This window comes from Amphiura filiformis, chromosome 15 (genome assembly GCF_039555335.1).
Source record: "Amphiura filiformis chromosome 15, Afil_fr2py, whole genome shotgun sequence".
Taxonomy (NCBI): domain Eukaryota; kingdom Metazoa; phylum Echinodermata; class Ophiuroidea; order Amphilepidida; family Amphiuridae; genus Amphiura; species Amphiura filiformis.
The window spans coordinates 24,188,282-24,209,502 of NC_092642.1; the positions used below are offsets into that span (position 1 = coordinate 24,188,282).

At 35.7% G+C, this 21,221-nt stretch overlaps 1 protein-coding gene across 1 annotated transcript; it reads right to left on the reverse strand.

Annotated features, from left to right (window-relative positions):
• Positions 1 to 360: 360 nt before the first annotated feature.
• LOC140172167 (uncharacterized) lies at positions 361 to 16,652 on the reverse strand. Its single transcript, XM_072195495.1, has 2 exons — positions 16,526 to 16,652; positions 361 to 2,395 (listed from the first exon to the last, which is right to left on the reverse strand). The coding sequence occupies exon 2, from the start codon at positions 2,367 to 2,369 to the stop codon at positions 1,515 to 1,517; it is 855 nt and encodes a 284-aa protein (XP_072051596.1). The 5' UTR covers positions 2,370 to 2,395; positions 16,526 to 16,652; the 3' UTR covers positions 361 to 1,514.
• Positions 16,653 to 21,221: the final 4,569 nt, after the last annotated feature.

The following is a 21,221-nucleotide window of genomic DNA, read 5'->3' on the forward strand; positions in this document are numbered from 1 at the left end:
TAAGCATTTTCTTTAATGGTTTTCTCACAGTTTGTTCAAATGTACAATGACTTTTGAGCATAAAAATTAGGAGCTTGAGAAAAATAGGGGCTTTATGATTAGTGCCAAAAGTTTTTAATGTGTGTCTCTTGTGTGAATAGACCTGGAAGTGTATCAGAATTCAGGACGGAGAAGGGCACTTTTACAGGTGGAATGATCTAGAATCACAGACAACTGCTTGTGAATTGAAAGGCAGAATTGAAATCAAAGCTGAATTTCATTTCAATTCCACTTCATTCATCATCACTCAACATGATTTCAATTCTTCATTGCTCACGATGATTTCAATTCCAATCCAATTGAATTCATGCCCAAGCCCACTCATTTCGATTCCAATTCAATTCCAATGCATTGAAATCAAAATCGGCCAACATTCATTTCAATTCAATTCGATTTCAATGCATTGAATTAACATTAGCTGCGCACATAACTCACCCACTATTTCACAGGCCTGGCAATTGAAATTGCCTCGTGTATTTTGGCTTCAAGCTACATCCACCAAAGAGATGGAATGCCCAACTCCGGTCTCCGACTCATGTTGGTACGCACGTCACAGATTTACGTCATTGCCTTCCAGAAAGGCAAAGGAAGGATATTTATAGTGCAATCAAGATAAGTTTTTGTAGAATCTGAAAATTCCCAGTGAAAACGATTATTACTTTTACACAAATAAAAAGTTTGGTTCTAAACGGCGCTAACGCAAAAGCTGCTTTGTGTAAAATTCATATGAAGATATTCCCAAGGGTAGCAGTTACCTCGCCAATCTTATAACATTGGACTACAAAAATAGTTATATCAATTTGTTGGTTATCTTTAAAAAATGCAAATCCCTTTGATAACCTCCCACGCGCGAAGAAGAAAATGATAAATATAAAGGAAAATTATTGGTTTGTTCCAAAAGGAGTTATATCCAATGGCGACAATTTTAAAACTTTGCATTGGAGAATTTGCAGGGAACAAAATGATGTTGAAAATAGTTAGATATTAAACATATCCATTCCAATCGTTAAATGTCATCCAAACTTAACAATGGAAAAATATACCAGACAAATGTGACAGAAGGTAGCTATTAGATTTAGTACCTTTTGGAAACAAACTCTTCAAATATGAAGTTTTACTAATCTTGCTTAAGTAGTACAAAAAAGTAGTATAATTAAAGACCGAATTAAAAAGACTAGTTTGCGTATGACGTCCTGTCAACCAGACCAAAAATGCCGTAGGCCTACTGCGCAGGTCAGCAACCAATCACGCCGCGCCTTTGCACTGACGTCATACGCACACTAGTCTTTTTAATTCGGTCTTCAATTATAGTTTCATTCAGGTGATCCCAACTATGACTATGGTAATAAGATTATTTAGTATAGTCATGCTGAAATAAGACATCGTTTTTATCAGACGGTAATTGATTGATGAAGGTAAAATCCCATATAGGCATTTTCTTATGGGTTTTTTTCAGATACTTAGTATCATCTTTGTCAAATAGCTATATGGTCCTTTTTATTCCCACTTTCACATCCGCTATCACTTTGGTATTCTGCATCAAGGTCTACATGTTTTTTCAATGTGTTTGCATTTTCACTGCTATTATCATGATTATTGTTACTATCATCACCCGTATCATCTTCGTGTTTATCTATCGAATATTCCCGGCGTAATTTATTTCGTTCTTTTCGTTCACGCGAATGTTTCTTTTTCAGATCCAATTTGGAATCAGGCAAAGGTAGACCTTTACCGTATGCATCAATATCACTCATCTGACGAAAAGCTAAAGAATGAATCTTCCTTTTCTCTTTCCTTTTCTTATTTGCAGACACATTATCACTTTCAAAAGATACACTGCGATTTGGTATATCAACTGTAGGTGTAGTAGAACGGCCAACGTTTGGTGTAGTCGAACGGCGGCCATCAACGCCCCTATTATCCGTTATAGACTTAATGCATATCGCTGGAGTGCATTTCTCATTTGCATCATTCAATGATATCTTCTCAACGTCTGTTGTTGACAATTCGTGAGATGTATCTGACAAAAATCGTCCTGATGATCGTCCAGAATCTATCGATTGTTCGCTAACCCATTGGTCAACACGCAAGAACCCATCGTTCACTTTTAAATGATTAACATCTATTGTTTTTAGACTTTCGATTTCTTTATGAAGTTCTTGGTTTTGCTTTTTAAGAGTTTCGTTTTCATGATTCAACTTTTCGACGCTCTTTGAGTCAACTTTTTCCAATTGTTTCCTTAATATATTATTTTCGGCTCGGAGTTTGGTAACTTCATCGCTCATCTCGTCATTTAAATCAGTTTGACCTTTGACCGGACGACTTCCCATTGTTGATTTGGTTAAAGACTGATTACCTAAGAAAGAAAAGAAAAGAAATATGATCATGGTGAATGTGTGGAATATAACAAAAGAAATATCATCAGGGGAATGTATGACATAGCAATAGCAAAAGAAATACCATCATAGAGAATCGGTGGTTTCAAGTAATGAGTTTTTGAATTGGTCTTGGTTCGGGTCACGTGGTTTCCCATTATCCTGCCTAAGCTCTTGAATGACGTCATTACCGATATCTTTGTCTGTACCCTTTGTTAGAAACTTAAAACTTGTAAAAATCAATTCCGGGTTTTATTTCAGTTTGTTACATAATCGTGTGACCACAGAATATCAGGTTTGAAGTTACCTTGATACAAAAGTTTTTAAATTTGGCAGTGCAATATTCATGGAGTAGAGAAGTCGAACAAGTCAATCTACATTTGAAAGCGTGATTTATTTGGCCAAATAACCCTAGAATTAGCACCCTATGAAAAAATATAGACCAACGAAATATTTCTACCGAGATTACAAAAGAAACACAACTAACAGAAAAGCAAAAGAAATACCATCAGGATGAATGTATATTTAGGTCACCCCATTTATTCATTATAATTTTGTAAAAATATGCTGGTAAAAGGGATGCTTGATGTAACCTATTGTAGTTTGTATTTTAAGGCGATATAATACCCCGATTTTCATCAGTACCCCTCTTCTTTTTTTTCTTGCAAATTTATTAAGTACATATATATGTTTATCACCTCATGTCCTTAACTTATAAAATATATCTACATATAAAGTGACTTTCAACCATTTTAGTAAGTCATTTTAACCCTATATATTTTTTGTTTACTGTAACCTAGTAACTCAGATCTGTGTTTCATAATAAACCATAATTTATTCTTTTCAAAATGTTCAAGTAGGGTACATGAATAGAATACATTAAATCCTTTGTTATACTCTCTATAGAAAATCTATAGTGGTGCATGCAAAATACCTACCATGATATAACACTGAATAAATTAAATACACACTTATACAATAGATGCATAGTCATTAGTTGTTAGGAACAGAAAAGGCTATTAGGTCACCGTATGTCAGGTTATAGGTCAATTGGTTCAGGTCAAATTTAAGCATCAATTTTGAATACACATGTGAGAGTCTGTGATATCATATGAGGCATAATTTTGATATTCTGTCTTTAACTGGATATATATCGAGAAGTGCATGGTGGATATACTAATATACCTTGGGATGTAAATGGTGAGTACAATTTAGAATGCCTAGTTGAGACGGATTTCACAAATAAATATAAAATAGTTACCAAAATCACAAAAGGTAAGCTTACGGAAAACTACCCAATATGGTTGTATAGGTGACAAGAAATACAATTTTTTTCATCATTGCTGTAGTATGGTTGTTGTAACCTGTTACCTATGGCTTAATTAAGTTTCAGTGCAATAATGTCGCAAGTTAAAAATACAAAATATAGCTCAACATTGAAAATAGAAGCATTTTAACCAGTTCCTTTTTTGATAGTTGTGGAGCACCAAGTTCATGAAGTCATAAAAGAAATCAGGAACCACTTATTCCCATTTTACATATCAACTTTATTTCCCTAATGTGTTAGCAACACATATCCAAAATTTTAACGAAATCCGTTGATAGTAAGCTTTCCAAAATGAAGTGAATTTAAATCATCAGTGATGTACCTCCTTTTGGCTTCTATCTGTAAAAGCATGTAAGCTACATTGATACCGATACCACCAATAAAACGAGAAGATTTGCCCCTTCATTTTGCATACCACTTTGTCCAATTTTTTTTTGTAATTTCTTCACAAAATGCAAAAAATGCAAAAAAAATCAATGGGTGTAGTACCCCTTAAGGTGTATTCTTTAAGGATTTTTGTGCACTGATATTTTGTGTTTACTTTTATATAATTATGTGTGCACTGTAAAGCGCATCGAGACTTTTGTATGATGCGCTATATAAATCTCTTTTATTATATTATTTTTATCAATGTAGTTTGACTACTCCGTTCAGCAGTCCGTTCAGCGTGCACTACTCTTCTGTATGTAAAACGTTTTTAATATCAGTACCGGCTAGTAATGTAATTTTACGACTTCTTGGAATAGCAGCATGTATACTACTCCTCTTTATGAGAAATGTGAGACATGCACCAAAGTGCAGTTGTACTGGGTTGCACCATTGTACAGATGAAATAATCTGCCAGAGAATAATATTATGCTGGTAATGTAGTTATACCAACTCTTGGAATAGTAGCGTGTACTACTCTTCTTTATGTGAAACGTTTACGTAAAAGTTCAATGCTAGTAACGTATAGTTTTACTATTTCTTGGAATAACAGCATGTACTAATCTTCTTTATGTGAAATATTTATATAAAATTACAAAAATATGTTATACTAATGTATATAGCTTTCTCACTTGGCATAGCAACGTGTACTACTCTTCTTTATGTAAAATGTTTAAGTAAAAGTACAAAATGTGTTAGTAATGCAGTTTTACCACTTCTTTGATAAACACTGGCTGCTTTTCTTTATAATATTTTTTTTTTCTGGCTGCTTTTCTTTTATGGTATGTTAGGCTGTCAAAATCTGTCCATGCTCAGAGCGGTTAAAATCAGGTAATACCTGTTAACACCTGCTTAAAACCGGCAAAATCCTCTTTAAACCGGCAAAAGCTGGTTAATACTTAAGAAGTATCGATTAATGCATGCGTTTTATAGTCCATATGACGTAAATGCTGTGATTGTGATATATCAAGAAACTCCTTGCAATTTCATGGGTATTAATTAGTCAAATTAACCACCCACGTATAACAAATGGAATATTTTTTGCACTCCCATAATTTACTCCATGGTATTAGTAAACTATTCTACACATGCACATTTTAACAAATAACAATACCAAAATTCCATTTCATTTGTATATTTTAGATTTAAGGTGGCACGCAGAATCATCCAACGTCGGAATTTGTACACATTGTTTTGTATTGTATCTTTAAAACTAATGATGGTAAGAACTAAAAAGGTTTACAGTTTCAGAAAGGAAACGATGCAAGGATTCCAACTAGCACGACAGATTTCTGAGCAGTTTTTGAGAAAAACGCCAAATTTGATTTTCTATGCTATTTTTTTTGGTCGACCGTAACAACTTGTGATAGTAACATAGTTTGACTAACTCTTCGAATAGCAGCGTGTACTGCTCTTCTTAAAGTGAAATGTTTTAATAAAATTAAAAAAAATATGCCACTATTACCACTTTTTGGAATCGGTTTTTGAAATAACAGCGTGTGTTACGGTTTTGATATCAGAAGGACATTCTTCGTAATGCAATTCGATATGTCTGATGTGTTCTCATGTCCCACAAAAAATACTGTGCAAACGTTGTTATCCGATTCCTTTTGAAGAATCGGATAACAACGTTTGCACAGTTTATTTTTCTTTAATAAAAGGCTATTTGTGGAGTTTTGCTCAACACATACATCGTATTACAGGACTCGCTATTTGTAGACTTGTGCAACTAATAGTCAAGGTTGCCTATCCATCGCTACTACAATTAACATAATGTCTACAATTCACATTTTTATCGGCGTCTTCGTGGAATTCTATAGCTCATGGATTTCTAAGATTTCGTTATATCAAGTTCATTATTCGGCTCTCTGTTCTCAATTTGGTCTAATTGAACTGTTCCCCGCATAATTGATCAATTATGCGAACGTTGCAGCTATCCTAAGCGCGTTATTGCTCATTATAAATGTGTCTGATGACGTAAATTTTTGCAAGGATGGTAACGAATTTTTTAATGTGACTTCAATTTTACTAACAATGATAATGAATAAAATTATTAAAATTGATTTTATCTCGAATTCTACCCGAATTTACATTAAGCGCTACACACCGTAATGGAACGCGTAATAATAGAATGAAAATATCAACCTTTATCAAATCACAACGTCAAGGCCAACTGTAATGGCTCATTATGACTTACAGCTATAGTGGAGGTCATCCATATTTTTACTTATCATTCTTTGTCACAATGTCGCATTTGTATTTTGCATTGAGCTGTGAATTCTGACTAAGGATGCTTGTATCACATATTAAAATGGGAAAATTATAAGCAAACTTGAAAATATAAGCAATAGTACGAATACTGCGAAGAGAGAATTAACTGCATTAACTACAAAGGAGGAGATGGTAAAAACAGAGATTAAGAAATGAAAACGACAGGTTAAATGGGGGTGAAACGGAAAAGATACACCTACCACACTACAACACACCCCAACCACCCACCCCAACCACCCACCCCAACCCACCCCAACCCCCAACAGCTACACAGAAATAAAACAGTTAAGGATTCACGCAGGCTATTTAAGTAATTTATAATGCAATAATTTATAATATTCCAGTATAAAAATGGCAGTTTTGGCAAAGATTAAAGCCGGGTTCAGACTATTCGGAATACTTTCATCTAGTATACTCATTATTCAATCTGCTTCATCGAATGTTTGGTTGCAAATAGCTGCAATTTAACAATTATAAATTTAGCCACGGACGGAAGCAAGCATTGTCATTGGACTCAAAAACAAGCATGGGAGACAACACAATTTTGTGGTGGTCATGTTCTATACCAACCGAGAGATCATTTGGTTTATTTATATATAAAGAATATCCTCTATGGGATTTCTTAAGTATCTCATACCAAAGAAAAATGCCTCGACACCAGACATGACCATAATCTGCGCGTATTTGAAGGCACATTATTTCTTATGACGTTATTAATTTAACAACTTCTAGATTCCATGGGAAAGTGACCCTTGACCCGGACAAGACCATAATCCGCAGCCATTTCAGGGCACATATTATTCCCTATGGTAAATGCCCCAAAGCCAAACATGACCATAATTTGCACTAATTAAGGGCACAAGTTACCATTGTTCACCATAAATATTCGCCAATTGGCACACTTCTAGATTCCATGGGAAAGTGACCCTTGACCCTTGACCCGGACAAGACCATAATCCGCAGCCATTTCAGGGCACATATTATTCCCTATGGTAAATGCCCCAAAGCCAAACATGACCATAATTTGCACTAATTAAGGGCACAAGTTACCAAAGCCTCAAAGTGTATTTTATAACACCCAATTCCAACTTTATGCAGATTTCAAATAATGATCATGTCATTTGCCATGATTTGTCATAAATGCATATAATTAATGCATAATATCATTGAAAGCCGAAAAATAACTGCACATATGCGTCTTCTTTTATAGACATGAAAAGTTTTGCTTCACTTATTTCACATATTTATTTCCCATCTTTGGCACAGTTAATTGCAAGTATTTACCACCCTGCCTAGGAAACTGGTGACATACAGTCACATACTTGGCTTGTGTCTTTAACGCCAACGTGGTCAACAACCATTTTTGGTTGTTTTGGTTTTATTTATTTATTTTTTTGATTATGTGGTAAAGTGTTTCTTCTTCTACTTTTTGATTTTATGATAAAGTGCCTCCTTGATGCCGACAGAAACATTCTTTTTGTGGAATTATTTAGCATACAAATTCTCAGACTTCAGAATTTGCTATGAATTCAACGTCATATCAGACTTATTTTGAATTTGTTGACTCTTGTTATCTTATTTCTATACAGCTAGTTCTCTATTTACATTGTGAACCATTTTTCTCCAGTGTTTTGCGCTTGGAGACATTCATAGTTTAACACGACCGCTATATGCAGTGTTTAAGGCTCAAGTATATAGAAGTGGAAGCTTTAAGACTTGAACTTGAATTCAAAATTATAATAACTTGCTGACTTGCGAGTTATTATCTTATCCGTGTCCCCACTTATTATGATAAACATGTTCTATTAAACATGTTAAGGCATTAACTTAATTTCCACTAAGCCTGCACGGCTTGTTAATATTTACTTCAATTCTTATATTGTTATGCATGACTTCGAATTTAACTCATTTTGTGAATATTTGACATTTCTTAAGGTATTTTTGTTTCAAATGATTAACTTTGAAACGTTTAACGCTCTGATAAAACATTTAATGCTTGTGAAAATTTAAGCCGCATAAATTAGCATTAAACATGTTTTCACAGTTACGTCAAACTTATGACCAATTGATTATTCTTACTAATTTAATGCTTGTGTAAATTTAAGCCGCATAATTTAGCATTAAACATGTTTTGACAGTTGTGTAAAACTTATGACCAATTGATTATTCTTACTAATTTTCCGCTAAAACATGTTAACTTATACGTGACTCGCTGTTACTTTACTTGCACTTAATACATGTACATTTATTGGGTGTGGAGGGTGGGTTTTTCAATAGAAGTTGATCTCTCGATGATAAAACATGATATGAGTCAAAAACCCATTTGCATTTGACCAGCTACAATTATGCCAAGTGATTGGTTGCATCATAGCAACAACAAAAACATTTAACAAAACCATTATGATTGCATTATAACCATGCACCTGTTTTAACATGGGTGAACGCATATCTGAAATCACTGGTGTGCATAACTCCAAGTGGATCAACGGCTTAACCCATATTATACACAAGGGGGAAAAAACTCCCATCTTTACACCTGGCCAAAAATTTCTCCCCATTGACAATTTAGTTTTAATTCGACTTCGCTTAATTAAAAGCCATTGTCATTGGACTCAAAAACAAGCATGGGAGACAACACAATTTTGTGGTGGTCATGTTCTATACCAACCGAGAGATCATTTGGTTTATTTATATATAAAGAATATCCTCTATGGGATTTCTTAAGTATCTCATACCAAAGAAAAATGCCTCGACACCAGACATGACCATAATCTGCGCGTATTTGAAGGCACATTATTTCTTATGACGTTATTAATTTAACAACTTCTAGATTCCATGGGAAAGTGACCCTTGACCCGGACAAGACCATAATCCGCAGCCATTTCAGGGCACATATTATTCCCTATGGTAAATGCCCCAAAGCCAAACATGACCATAATTTGCACTAATTAAGGGCACAAGTTACCATTGTTCACCATAAATATTCGCCAATTGGCACACTTCTAGATTCCATGGGAAAGTGACCCTTGACCCGGACAAGACCATAATCCGCAGCCATTTCAGGGCACATATTATTCCCTATGGTAAATGCCCCAAAGCCAAACATGACCATAATTTGCACTAATTAAGGGCACAAGTTACCAAAGCCTCAAAGTGTATTTTATAACACCCAATTCCAACTTTATGCAGATTTCAAATAATGATCATGTCATTTGCCATGATTTGTCATAAATGCATATAATTAATGCATAATATCATTGAAAGCCGAAAAATAACTGCCAAACAAGTTCCTTCATTTCAGAAGGAAGTTGCTTAACCCCCGCCCTTTTTTTTCAATTTCAATGATTCAATATTCCAGGATGCCATGTGAAACATGCAGCCTGAAGTTAGCTGGCACTATCCAGTTTAATATAGGATGATACTTTTTTTTTTTCAACTTGTGGAGCATAAGTTGATGATTGTGACTTTAGACTGCCACAAGTTTGCCCAACATAATACCTAAATTACTTGTGGGTTAAGCGGTTAGCACCTCGAGAACTGATTTTGAGCATTGGGTGGCTAAATGCTTTACTGTATATTTTATCTTTCTTAACGGCTTTTCAAATAATTGTTGACTAAATTAAACCCATACTTTGAATTCATACAATTACAAATTCCCATACCAATCTGTTGGATTTAATACTGTCACTGATACCGAATAGATGTAATTGGAACGTAGAAAAACCTAATCAAAACCTTCGTGGGATAAAAGCAGGAAAACCTTCCAATTGCAGCGTGTATCGTTTCAATATTTACCAAGGATTTCCATACAGGATCTATATACAATTTTTCTTTCATGAACTTGGTTTATCATTTCGCCTTTGCCAACTGTCAAGTTCATAGTAAGAGTGTTATGTTACCTACTGGCTTTATGCATTTGACAAATTAAGTTTCAATTTGTATCCCCAGGGAAAACAATTAAATGTATCTTAAGACTGCTTAACCCTGTAGTGTACTTGCAGTTCATTGTACTTTTGTGGACATTGTTTAACTCTGGTGATGATCATGCCATTTCCTGAAAAAGGTTGCTTGATTTTGTTTTGTGACTACAAACTACTTGCATTGGTTCAAGTTTTGTTATCTGAGTTTTCATCAAATGCCAATTCCATGCTGACACACCCCTGACAATTATGTTGATGATGCGGCGTTGATGCGGCTATTAATATTATACATTTATCGACTGTCCTTCGATTTTAACGGTTTACAACATCACTTAAGCACGTATAATTGCTGCACATTTGAGACACATTTGCACCTCCGGCCGTTCCGATTTGGTAGTTCACAGCATCTTGCAACTGGTGGATGGGCTTTTGCAAAAATAGCATTCATCATTTCATAGCGAGTGTGTTGAAGAATTTAATTATCACAGATATAGGGCCTACTTTAGTAGGTCATGTGCACTTCTTGAGTTATGTTGTAAAGATTGCTGAAACAACAACACTTTTGTAAAACGTACCCAACTCCTTAACAACGATACAATAATCCGGCACGTTTTCACGGTATATGATTTGTAGAATGTACTTTTGCAAAACATCAACGTGTTATTTTTCCATGATATATTGATTTAGATAACGAAATCAATATTTTGGCTGCTTCGACCCCAATACCGCGTCTGTCCTTAAGCCCATATTGTAGTAGTAGTATGAGCTGTACATTGTAGGCCTTAATGCCTGTTTGATCCAAGTGTTCATGCATGAAATTGTTTTTAATTTCGATGAGCTTAGGAACTTCGTTTTGCCATACCTTGTTCATCATTATTCATGTTCGTATTATAATCTTCAGTGGTATGTTATTCAAGAACTTCGGTATTATTAACTTCTTGTAGGCCTTAGACTTGAATGCTGATATCCTCCGCAGTTTGATCCAAGCGTTCATGCGTTATGCGTGAAATTGTTTTAATTTCCCTGAGTTCAGGAGCTCTGCCTTGTGAGGTACCGCCCATTGTCGCTTGTTATAGACTGAACTGTATACCATGCATGATGTCCACTACACATTTTGCCATATCCCACCAAGTACGCTAATTCCACAACTTCAGCACTATGAATTTCTGAAATGAAACAAAAATACACAGCAAGAGACGACTGATGCTATACACTGTATGTCTTATACTACTGTTTTATGATTTATGGAGATATGATTTGTCTGTTGGTGTCTGTTCAGCCATGTTTCTTTGATATACATCTAGCTGCACCTATAATTGTAAATATAGGCCTACTCTTTGTTTTTATTTTTGAAACGCCTATTTGTTATCAATTTGTTTAACATTGTATGCATATATGAACTCGCAAACGTAACCTTCGCCCTTTCTACTTGTTTTGTTCTCTTACTGCATTAGTTGTTTAACTATCATGTAAAGGGGGGGGTCAACATCAGAACGCACTATGCAATTTATGGCTTCCTCATCTACTGCTCCTCCTATTTTGTTCTATTTTAAAATCAACCTGTTTCTCATCTACTTTATACAATCATGTATTCCTTGCTCGTGCCTACATTTATATACCTTTGCATATTTGATGTGTCAGCATATTTTATAGGCCTAATACCACATATAAATGAATGCCTAACTACATAAGTTCACATTTTTTAGTATAGGCCTATACTCAAATTTATATTTCTTGCCTATGATACGAATATATTCCAATATTGCTAACCTGGTCATGTGATCTGCCTATGTTCCATATTTTAGCCAGTACATAAGGTATCTGCTAACACTGTAATAAGCTTAAAGGTTCTCATATTTTACCATTGTACAAGACAGTTTTTGTTCATTCTTTTTAACTAGGCCTCTCGCTACCCTATACTTGCACTCCAAACGTCCTAAACCATCGATGGAGTTGTGTGAATGCACTAACTCAATATAACTGGTATTAATTGACAACCACCCAAAAGAATCTCTTTAAACGCATGTAAACTATAAATTTTTGATATTAGGCCTAAACCTAATAATTATACTCACTTCCATTTATTTAATTACTTTTTTTTTTCCATTATATTACCTGTATGTATTATTTGATATTGTTATATTAAATTGTATAATGCAGATCCACGAATTTTGATCGGTCATTTCTACCTTGTTACTAATCTATGTATACATATTTGAAGGACTATTTATATATTTTACTGCATATCTATATTATATCTATAATTACCTATACAAATGTGTTTTATTTCAATCCACTAAATACACGTAGATGCTATTACTGTATCTGGTATGCTTATTATTTTTATATTTATTTTAGGCCTATTCTTTATTTCCTAAGCAACCATCCCAATTTGTTTACCTCCAGAAAATAAGATTTTATTTTTTTTTCTTGTTGGCCTTCTTTACTTCCCGTTTGTACAGCAATTGTTCACATCTATTGTTAATCTGGCTAGTTTCTTATATTATTCAGATGTCAGGTTTTTTTTTTTTTTTTCCATTTACTTGATAAGATCTCGACTCTGCCATTATATAGAGCTGGTCTATCTCCCTTGATAAACAATAGTTTTCCTTTTTCGTTATTCTGTTTTGCATTAGTAATAGAAGCATGAATTTAGTATAACCTCCTTGACCCTACCATTTGTTGCTTAATTAAATTTGTTCCCCGCTAGTTATAATTAATACAACTTTTATATCCTGAAATATTCGTGTTTAGGCCTATTATTTTTTGACGAAACCATGTCAATCTGAAGCGACATTAATTCGAACTTGTGTGATACTATTTCTGGTTTTTTACGTACTCTATCAACTCGCAATAACTCGAAGATGAATCTGACCGTGCATTTGTATATAATTTGATCCCCCAGTACAGAAGGTACCATAGGTCCTACTACTTGCCCTCCGTCTTACACATACCATGTGCTCGCGTGTATTTTGAGCATGTTTGAAATTAATCTATTTAACCACATAATAATATTAATTCATATTATTCATAATTATTCGATCAACTGAAATGCCAGCGCTGGCACTATTTAATGTTTTAATTAACTCGCCTCCTATCTTATGCCTTTACGCGCTCATTTCTTGGCACTGCTTAGATGTTATACGCGTATAGATGTTATATTCGTGTAGGCTTACATTTAATAAAATTTTCAAACGATACGAGATAAGTATAATAGTTGCTTAATCTTTTGCTACATGTATGTTACCCGTATAACTTAATCGCTGTCCTTCATGGTGATCCTCCTTATTGCCATTTCTGTTATTTATTATTATCATTATTATTTCATAGTATAATTAACAGATTAATCATAACTTGCCTACTCAAGTCCTCTGTCTCTTCAATACCGCCGAAAGACAAAGATTCCACCATGATGACGCCCGTCCTGCTTTACAATCACAATCTATGTAACATTCTACTTGCACTCGATACCCTGATCACTCTGCTGATTGTTTTACTGTTGCCATTTTGTTAATATCCTGTTGGGAGATTCATATACATTGCCATAGAGCGAATGCAAGCATTAAACATGCCACTGTTTTATATTGACATGTAGCTATTTAGCCATAGATGCTTTAACCATTTTTCAATAGAAGTTGATCTCTCGATGATAAAACATGATATGAGTCAAAAACCCATTTGCATTTGACCAGCTACAATTATGCCAAGTGATTGGTTGCATCATAGCAACAACAAAAACATTTAACAAAACCATTATGATTGCATTATAACCATGCACCTGTTTTAACATGGGTGAACGCATATCTGAAATCACTGGTGTGCATAACTCCAAGTGGATCAACGGCTTAACCCATATTATACACAAGGGGGAAAAAACTCCCATCTTTACACCTGGCCAAAAATTTCTCCCCATTGACAATTTAGTTTTAATTCGACTTCGCTTAATTAAAAGCCAATTACGTGGGGTCAAAAACGCTCTAATGACCATCATCATTGACGCACAAGTGTGCTTGGTGTGTTCACGTACAAAATATACATTGGTTCATATTGGTATGGATTGAAAAGCAAAGTTAAAGGAGGCATAGCACCAACGTGGACAGACATTTATATTCGCTGTAGAAGTAACAGGATTAACTACCATAGCAATAGGTTAAAACAATTTTTGAATATATCGCACTGCACTAGTACGTTTACGCGGTACCTGTGCACTGAGCCATGTCAAAGAGCATGCAGGGATAAAGACCTGGATCGTTATTCTATAGACGAATCCCATTTCACGCATTCCTACACCTCAATGGCAGTCATAGCTGGGTCCCCGTAGTGTATATCCCACCTAAAATATGAAATGATGCGTCCTTGGCGGGGATTTTAAACTGCATTTCATCACCCGTGTTACACGTAGACAATAGAATGATGAAAGTTTACAACACCATAAAACATAACATCGATTTCTAAGCGGCTTTAATCCACCCAATTGGGTAATCACAACACCAGTTTGATGCGCCGGGGACCCAGTCATGGCCGACTTAATTCTGACCATCACTTGGCTCGTGGGATTCGTCTATAGAATAGTCATATCATGCTGATAACTCGCACCTGTTAGATTAGTATCTCTGAAAAGAGCGGCATTTTATTCAACCTATGATTGCAGGCATAGTAAATTATACCACAAAAAAGGTAAATCCAGCCCTGCCCAACAGTGGGCCTGAGTTGTGATACCGTAGCAAACAGGCAGGGCTGGATTTACCTTTTTTGGGGCCCTGGGCCAGGCCTAAATTTGGAGGCCCCAAACGCACCGTGAGGAAAGCATGTGCTCAAGTAGCCAACTTTAGATTTTACTAGGACATTTGCGCGAGAAGCGCGTGAACATTTTTCAATTTTAGACTACTTTTTTAGGCCCAAATGAAGCTGAATTTTGCTATATAATAGGCCAGTGAGCGCAATTTTGTTCACTATTTTGGCCCAAAACATGGTGTTTTCGGCTAAAATGGAAGATGCACACAGCATAGGGCAATTTTTGGGGCCCCCCAAAATTTGAGGGCCCTGGGCCCGGACCCATGATCTGGCCCTATGGTAAATCCGGCCCTGCTAAACAGGGCTGTCAACTCTCACGCATTGGGAGTGAGTCTCACGCATTGGGTCATTTTCTCATGGTCTCACGCCAAGGTATTATAATCTCACGCCTAGGTAGTACATCTCACGCATAAAGCTGGCAAATGCAGTGCGTTTGATACTCATCTATATGAGGACTGCACAACCAAGGAAGAAGAAGAAGAAGAAGAAGAAGAAGAAATGAGTAAAATAATAAAATAATTTGTTGTCACTACCCCCGCTTTTCAGATTCTCGAGCGCCGTGGCTCAAATAATCATAGGTCAAAATGAACATTGTAGACGGCAAATGTCGATACGCCTCTGTTCGACAGTGTCTCACGCCAAGCAATTCCAAACAGTTGACAGCTCTGGTAGCAAATTCAAAAGCGTGAGTCCAGTTACAGTTTTATGATACCAATTTAATAGCATGTGGTTTATTATAAACAAAAACAACAAAAAACAACAAAAAACAAAACAAAAACAAAACAAAACAAAAACAAAACAACAACAACAAAAAACAGCAACAATAACAACAACAAAAAACGCTTCAATTGCTTATTATTCTTAATTTAAAATGTAGGCCCCCTATACGTCAACAGGAATGAAAAATGTAACAAACATGAATTGAAGGAGATAAGAACATTATAGATAAAGATGAGAATATTCATTGACCTATTTGATTCGAGATTAGGCTTAGAATATTATATCAGAAAACGAAACAGATAAAGAAGAATGACCATAAAAAAATCAGTAGCGAAGGCATTTTTTTCGGGGAGGGCAAAAGTGGACGAAAATGGTTAAAAATGGGCCAGAAATGTCATAAAACCTCACATTTAATGACGGCCGCCACCCCAAAATGTGAGAGGACGGGACAGCTTCCCCATTTACCCCCATCCTGTGGCTACACCACTGAATGAAGATATTCCGAAAAATGTGTATGAATATAATACAGTTAATGGATAACTTGTCTCAATTGGAAGCGCCAAGGAAATTGAAAATGAACGAGAAAATTAGCCTACATGATAAAAATTAAAATAAAACGTTAAAAATGGATAAAAACAAAACATTTTACTTACTTTTTGTGTATCAAATTATTCGAAAAATAGATCCACAATAAATGAATTGATAATGAATCCTCGACTAACTCCCTGTTGTATACATCTACACGTAGTCGTGGATATGTCTCAATAACGGCATGTCTGCTTAGCACTACATCAAATTATGTGAGCGAATAATTTGTGTACGTCGATTTTATATCGCTATTCCTGTACAAGACGTGTAGGCTACATCGTGATTGTTGGTCTATACAATTTTTGCAGAATATAATTTTCGCGCTGTCTGCAACTGTGGTATATTTCTTTTATCTTGATATCTTTTATCTTATTTAGCGACTGTTGTAAGCTAAATCAGTGTATCAAATACATTTTTGAAAGAAGAAGGAAAAATGTTTTAATTGAAAATGGGTGAAAAATAGTATCGCATATAAAATTACATCAAAGCTGTCCTCTCTCTTGATACAATCTCTCTATCTCTCCCTTTTCTTACACATATTTTTAATCAACTGTAAGGTGACGTCAAAATCAAATTACGTGTTAACAGCGTTTGAAAACACTTTATTTCAGCTATATATCAATTGCGCTACGCTACTGGTCATGTCAGATTGTCCCAGTGTCTTCGTGACGTCTCGGCGAGCTTGCTAAATGGTAAATGAGTACGTAATTACACTGTATTAATTGTTGTATAGGACATAACAAGATTGTCACAATATTTTCGTGATGTGTCGGTGTGTTGTAAATGATATTTATAATGTTAAAAAGAGTAATTTGTCATGTAAAATTGACGTGTCTTCTTGAAAATATTGTTTTTATTGCTTATATATATTTTATTCGTGGTTTTACCAAGGTATTGTTGAATACACGCTTTGCCAGGAGGGATGTAAACCGCATTTCTTGAATTCTATATTAATACCCTTATCAGAGGCGGATTTAAAGAAAAGGTAACTTACAAGATATAACATCTCAAAAAAAGTAACTAACCCCCCTTAAATAATGACCATTATTCAAAAGCCGGTAATTGTACATTACAAATCTGAAAAATGCGTTAGAAGCAGAATTCTTTTCTGCACATTTTGACACCTCATTTGTAGCAATTGACTAAAATATTGACGTCATAGCGTACATTTAAATCAATGTAACCCAAGATTTGAAAGTTGCAGTAAATTGCATTGATTTTGTATTCAGTGTAATGGAAGGAAATCTGTGTAATGATATCTGAGTGTTTTTGTATTGTGAAAATTTGTATGTAAGTGCATATTGTTTTCTGGGCTATCGTGTCAAATGAGGTGTCAAAATACGCAAAAATAAATTCTGCTTTCAACGCATTTTATAGATTTGTAATACAATAGCCCCTTTTTGAATAATGGCCATTATTTAAGGGGGGTTAGTTACTTTTTTTGAGATGTTTATAAACAGCTTTAAAGCCCATACTATTCTTTTAGTACTAATGGATACATTGAAATCGCAACGCTCCTTACGCTTAAATATCTATGAATGGATAGATATGTGTCTCCTCTTATCCAGTGATACCAAAACAAGCATTCCACGTAATGTCGTTATGACGTCATAAAATAAATCCCAGGAATCATATTTTTGTTTACAGATATTGTTTACATATTGGTTACATAAAGTTTATTAAAAGGGTATTCACATTTGTGAAACTTGTTGGAAAACATATGAACATAATGTTATTTAAGTGCTGATAAAATATTTTCGCCAAAATGTGAGTCACAATATTTTACAACAACATTTCAAAAATATTAGCGTGCTTTTCATATCAAACGTTTTAAAAGCCAAAACCAAAACACGTTATTAATACCTTTATAACGATTAAAAACATTCTTGTGTTTGGAAATGGACTTCATTGGCTAACAAATTGTAAAAACGTGCAATTTTCATCGTGTTTTTGGTAACTAGATCCAGCACAAAGACTGGACAAATGTACGCCAGCAACACACAGCAAAAAGCTGATGCTCTCTATGAGTCTCTCCATGGTGCTTTAGATGCATTCTTCCCTTTAACCACAGTAAAGGTTCATAATAATAATAACCCCTGGATGTCAGATAAAATTTAAAATCTTGTCAAAATAGCAGCTAGCCTGCCATTTCAACATGTAACAATGGGGTGTACAAGAAGCTGCGTAACAAGGTACAACTTGAAATTAAGAGTGCTATACAATAATTATGCAAACAGGGTTCGTAATCTTCAGGCTACCAATCCACGTTGTCCCGATCCCCAACATAAAACCTCACAAGGTCGACAAACGTAGACCTAGGAAGCAATTTTAGACTTCTACGCTACTCAAATTTCACTCACTGGAGCGCTTTCAACCGACGTCTTCAGCGGATGTTATTGCTCTGAAGATTTGTTGTTGCTAGTCTAATAAAGAACTTTGGGAATAGGACTCGCTAAATATTTTAGCCGGCGAGGTAGGTACCAGGGAATAATCACACGGCTTGGTAGATGCGTCTTGGTTCACTCGTCTCGGCTAGTCTCTCTGATTGGTACTTCTGTTCCTCGGCTCTTCATCGTAGATTTGGCATGAGTAGGGGCGCTAATATAAAGTTCTTCATAGAACTAGAGGTTCAACCAGGGACTTATTTAGGCTTTCAGATTCAGCCAAGCACGAGTATTATCACACAAACATGAAGACAATCAAAACCACAATTTGCTGATAATTAAGTTATATTTATTACTTACTACATCTTCTTCATTCGGTATGAAACTTTATATTAAAACTAACAAGTGAACTAGGAGTAGAACAAACTCCACTATCAAGTAATAATTAGCGAGAATTGTTCTCGCTCTAAACTAAGAAGTTGTGTTCAAATCTTGACGCACACGGAGAGTTTATGGAGAGGTGTTATGCCTCTGAGTGACTGCCACAGACTACAATTAAACATCCGTTTGTGTCGTCCACAAGACTTTCGTTTACAAAAGACCATTGTGACGTTTAACGATAGTCTAATCTAAATGATACGAGAGAGTGATCTCACTCGGGGTGAATGACACCATAATTTTGATTAAATAAATAAATAAAAATAGAAGGCACGGGATATAAAATAATATATCGCCACAACACTAGTGATGTTGCTGGAACACCTCCGATGACGTCATAGATGTAGATGACGTCAAACTTGAAGATGTGGTGGCGCCCCCTTGGTTCCGGGGGGGGGGGGGTCAGGAGGTTGTCCCAAACAGGGTCAATGTCTAACCCTTTGTCACGGTTCAGTCTGGGTCTTTTGGTTCTGACATGGATGGCTTCCAAGACCCTACGAGGGAAATCCTTAGACCCCCTCTCTAACACTTTTACGTTTTCCCAGTCAATCTGGTGCCCTTTGCTCCTGTCAATATGTTCCTTAATTGCTGACTTGGAACTGGGTGCTTTGGATTTATGTTCTGTTAGCCTCTTTTCGAGCTTGCGTCCAGATTCACCAATGTATAGGGAGTCACAGTCTTTGCACGGGATGCTATACACAACACCATTTTTTTTCTTGTTCAGTTTTGTCCTTTGGGGAGACAAGGGACCTACGTAGGTTATTCTTCGGTTTAAAGGATGTGCTGACACCAGCATTTATCCACTTGGGAGTCCGAAACTATAGACCTGTCTCCTTGACTGATGTTTTGTCAAAAATAGGTAAAGAATTAATTTTGTTGTTAAAGGAGGATTTCGTGATCATAGCATCCTCTTTTTATGACATTTTTCAGTAGATATCCACGAAAAAAGCTTATTTCCAAAATGTCAGTTGATTCCGATTTTGCGTTTGCGAGTTATGTATGATTATGTGTATTACACTGCTCCATAGACAATGTGTTGTAATTTCGTTCTGGTGCACCAGAACGAAATTCAAATTTGGCGATATTTTTGCTAAACGAATTAATCTGCAAGAAATATTTGGTACATAAACATTATGTAGCCAGAGGTATCCAGTGGTGTAAAAATCTCAACTTTTTTGGGAAAAGTGGGGGATGAGGCTGTGGATCACGAAATGCCCCTTTAAGTGGATTTTGGAAGATATCGAAAACAAAATTAACCTCCAACAGTTTGGTAATATCAAGGGTACTTGGTCAAACTCCTCCATCAAGGTGCTGACAAGGTCAACAATGTGGAAACGGTGGTTCTGACGAACTTCTCCAAAGCGTTCGATATGATAGACCACAACATCCTCATTGAGGAATTTATCCACTTGGGAGTCCGCAGAGCTATCGTTCCTTGATTAATATGTAATTTTGTCAGTAACCGTATTCAATGTGTCCGCTACAATCAATCACTCTCCGAGTTTGAAGTTCTAAATTATGCCCTCCCACAAGGGACTAAACTCGGCCCTATTGGCTTCCAGATTATCATTAATGGTGCAGTGCAGACAAAAGATGCAAGCATCAACTGTTGGACGTACGTGGATGACCTGATACTTGCTGTCCGTATTCACAACCAAGCAAGCTTCAAGATACACTGGACGAGTTAACTGAGTGGACAAACAAAAACAAGCTTTGCTTGAACCCTAGCAAGTGTCAGGCCATCCAGGTCTGTTTAAAAAACGAACCACAGCCCCCTATTGAGCTTAAGATAGCTGGTAAGCCCCTAGACTTCTCCGTTGTCCACTTGCCCATTTTGCATACTCTGGCTATTAGTTACATTTAAGCATAAAACGCTGTTTTGTATTAATGTGTGTGCAATAGATAGATTTTCACATCTGATATTTTCAGTCACCATACT

Bases quoted from the DNA above. Each gene is read 5' to 3' on its own strand.
- LOC140172167 (XM_072195495.1), bottom strand. From the start codon at position 2,369: ATGGGAAGTCGTCCGGTCAAAGGTCAAACTGATTTAAATGACGAGATG.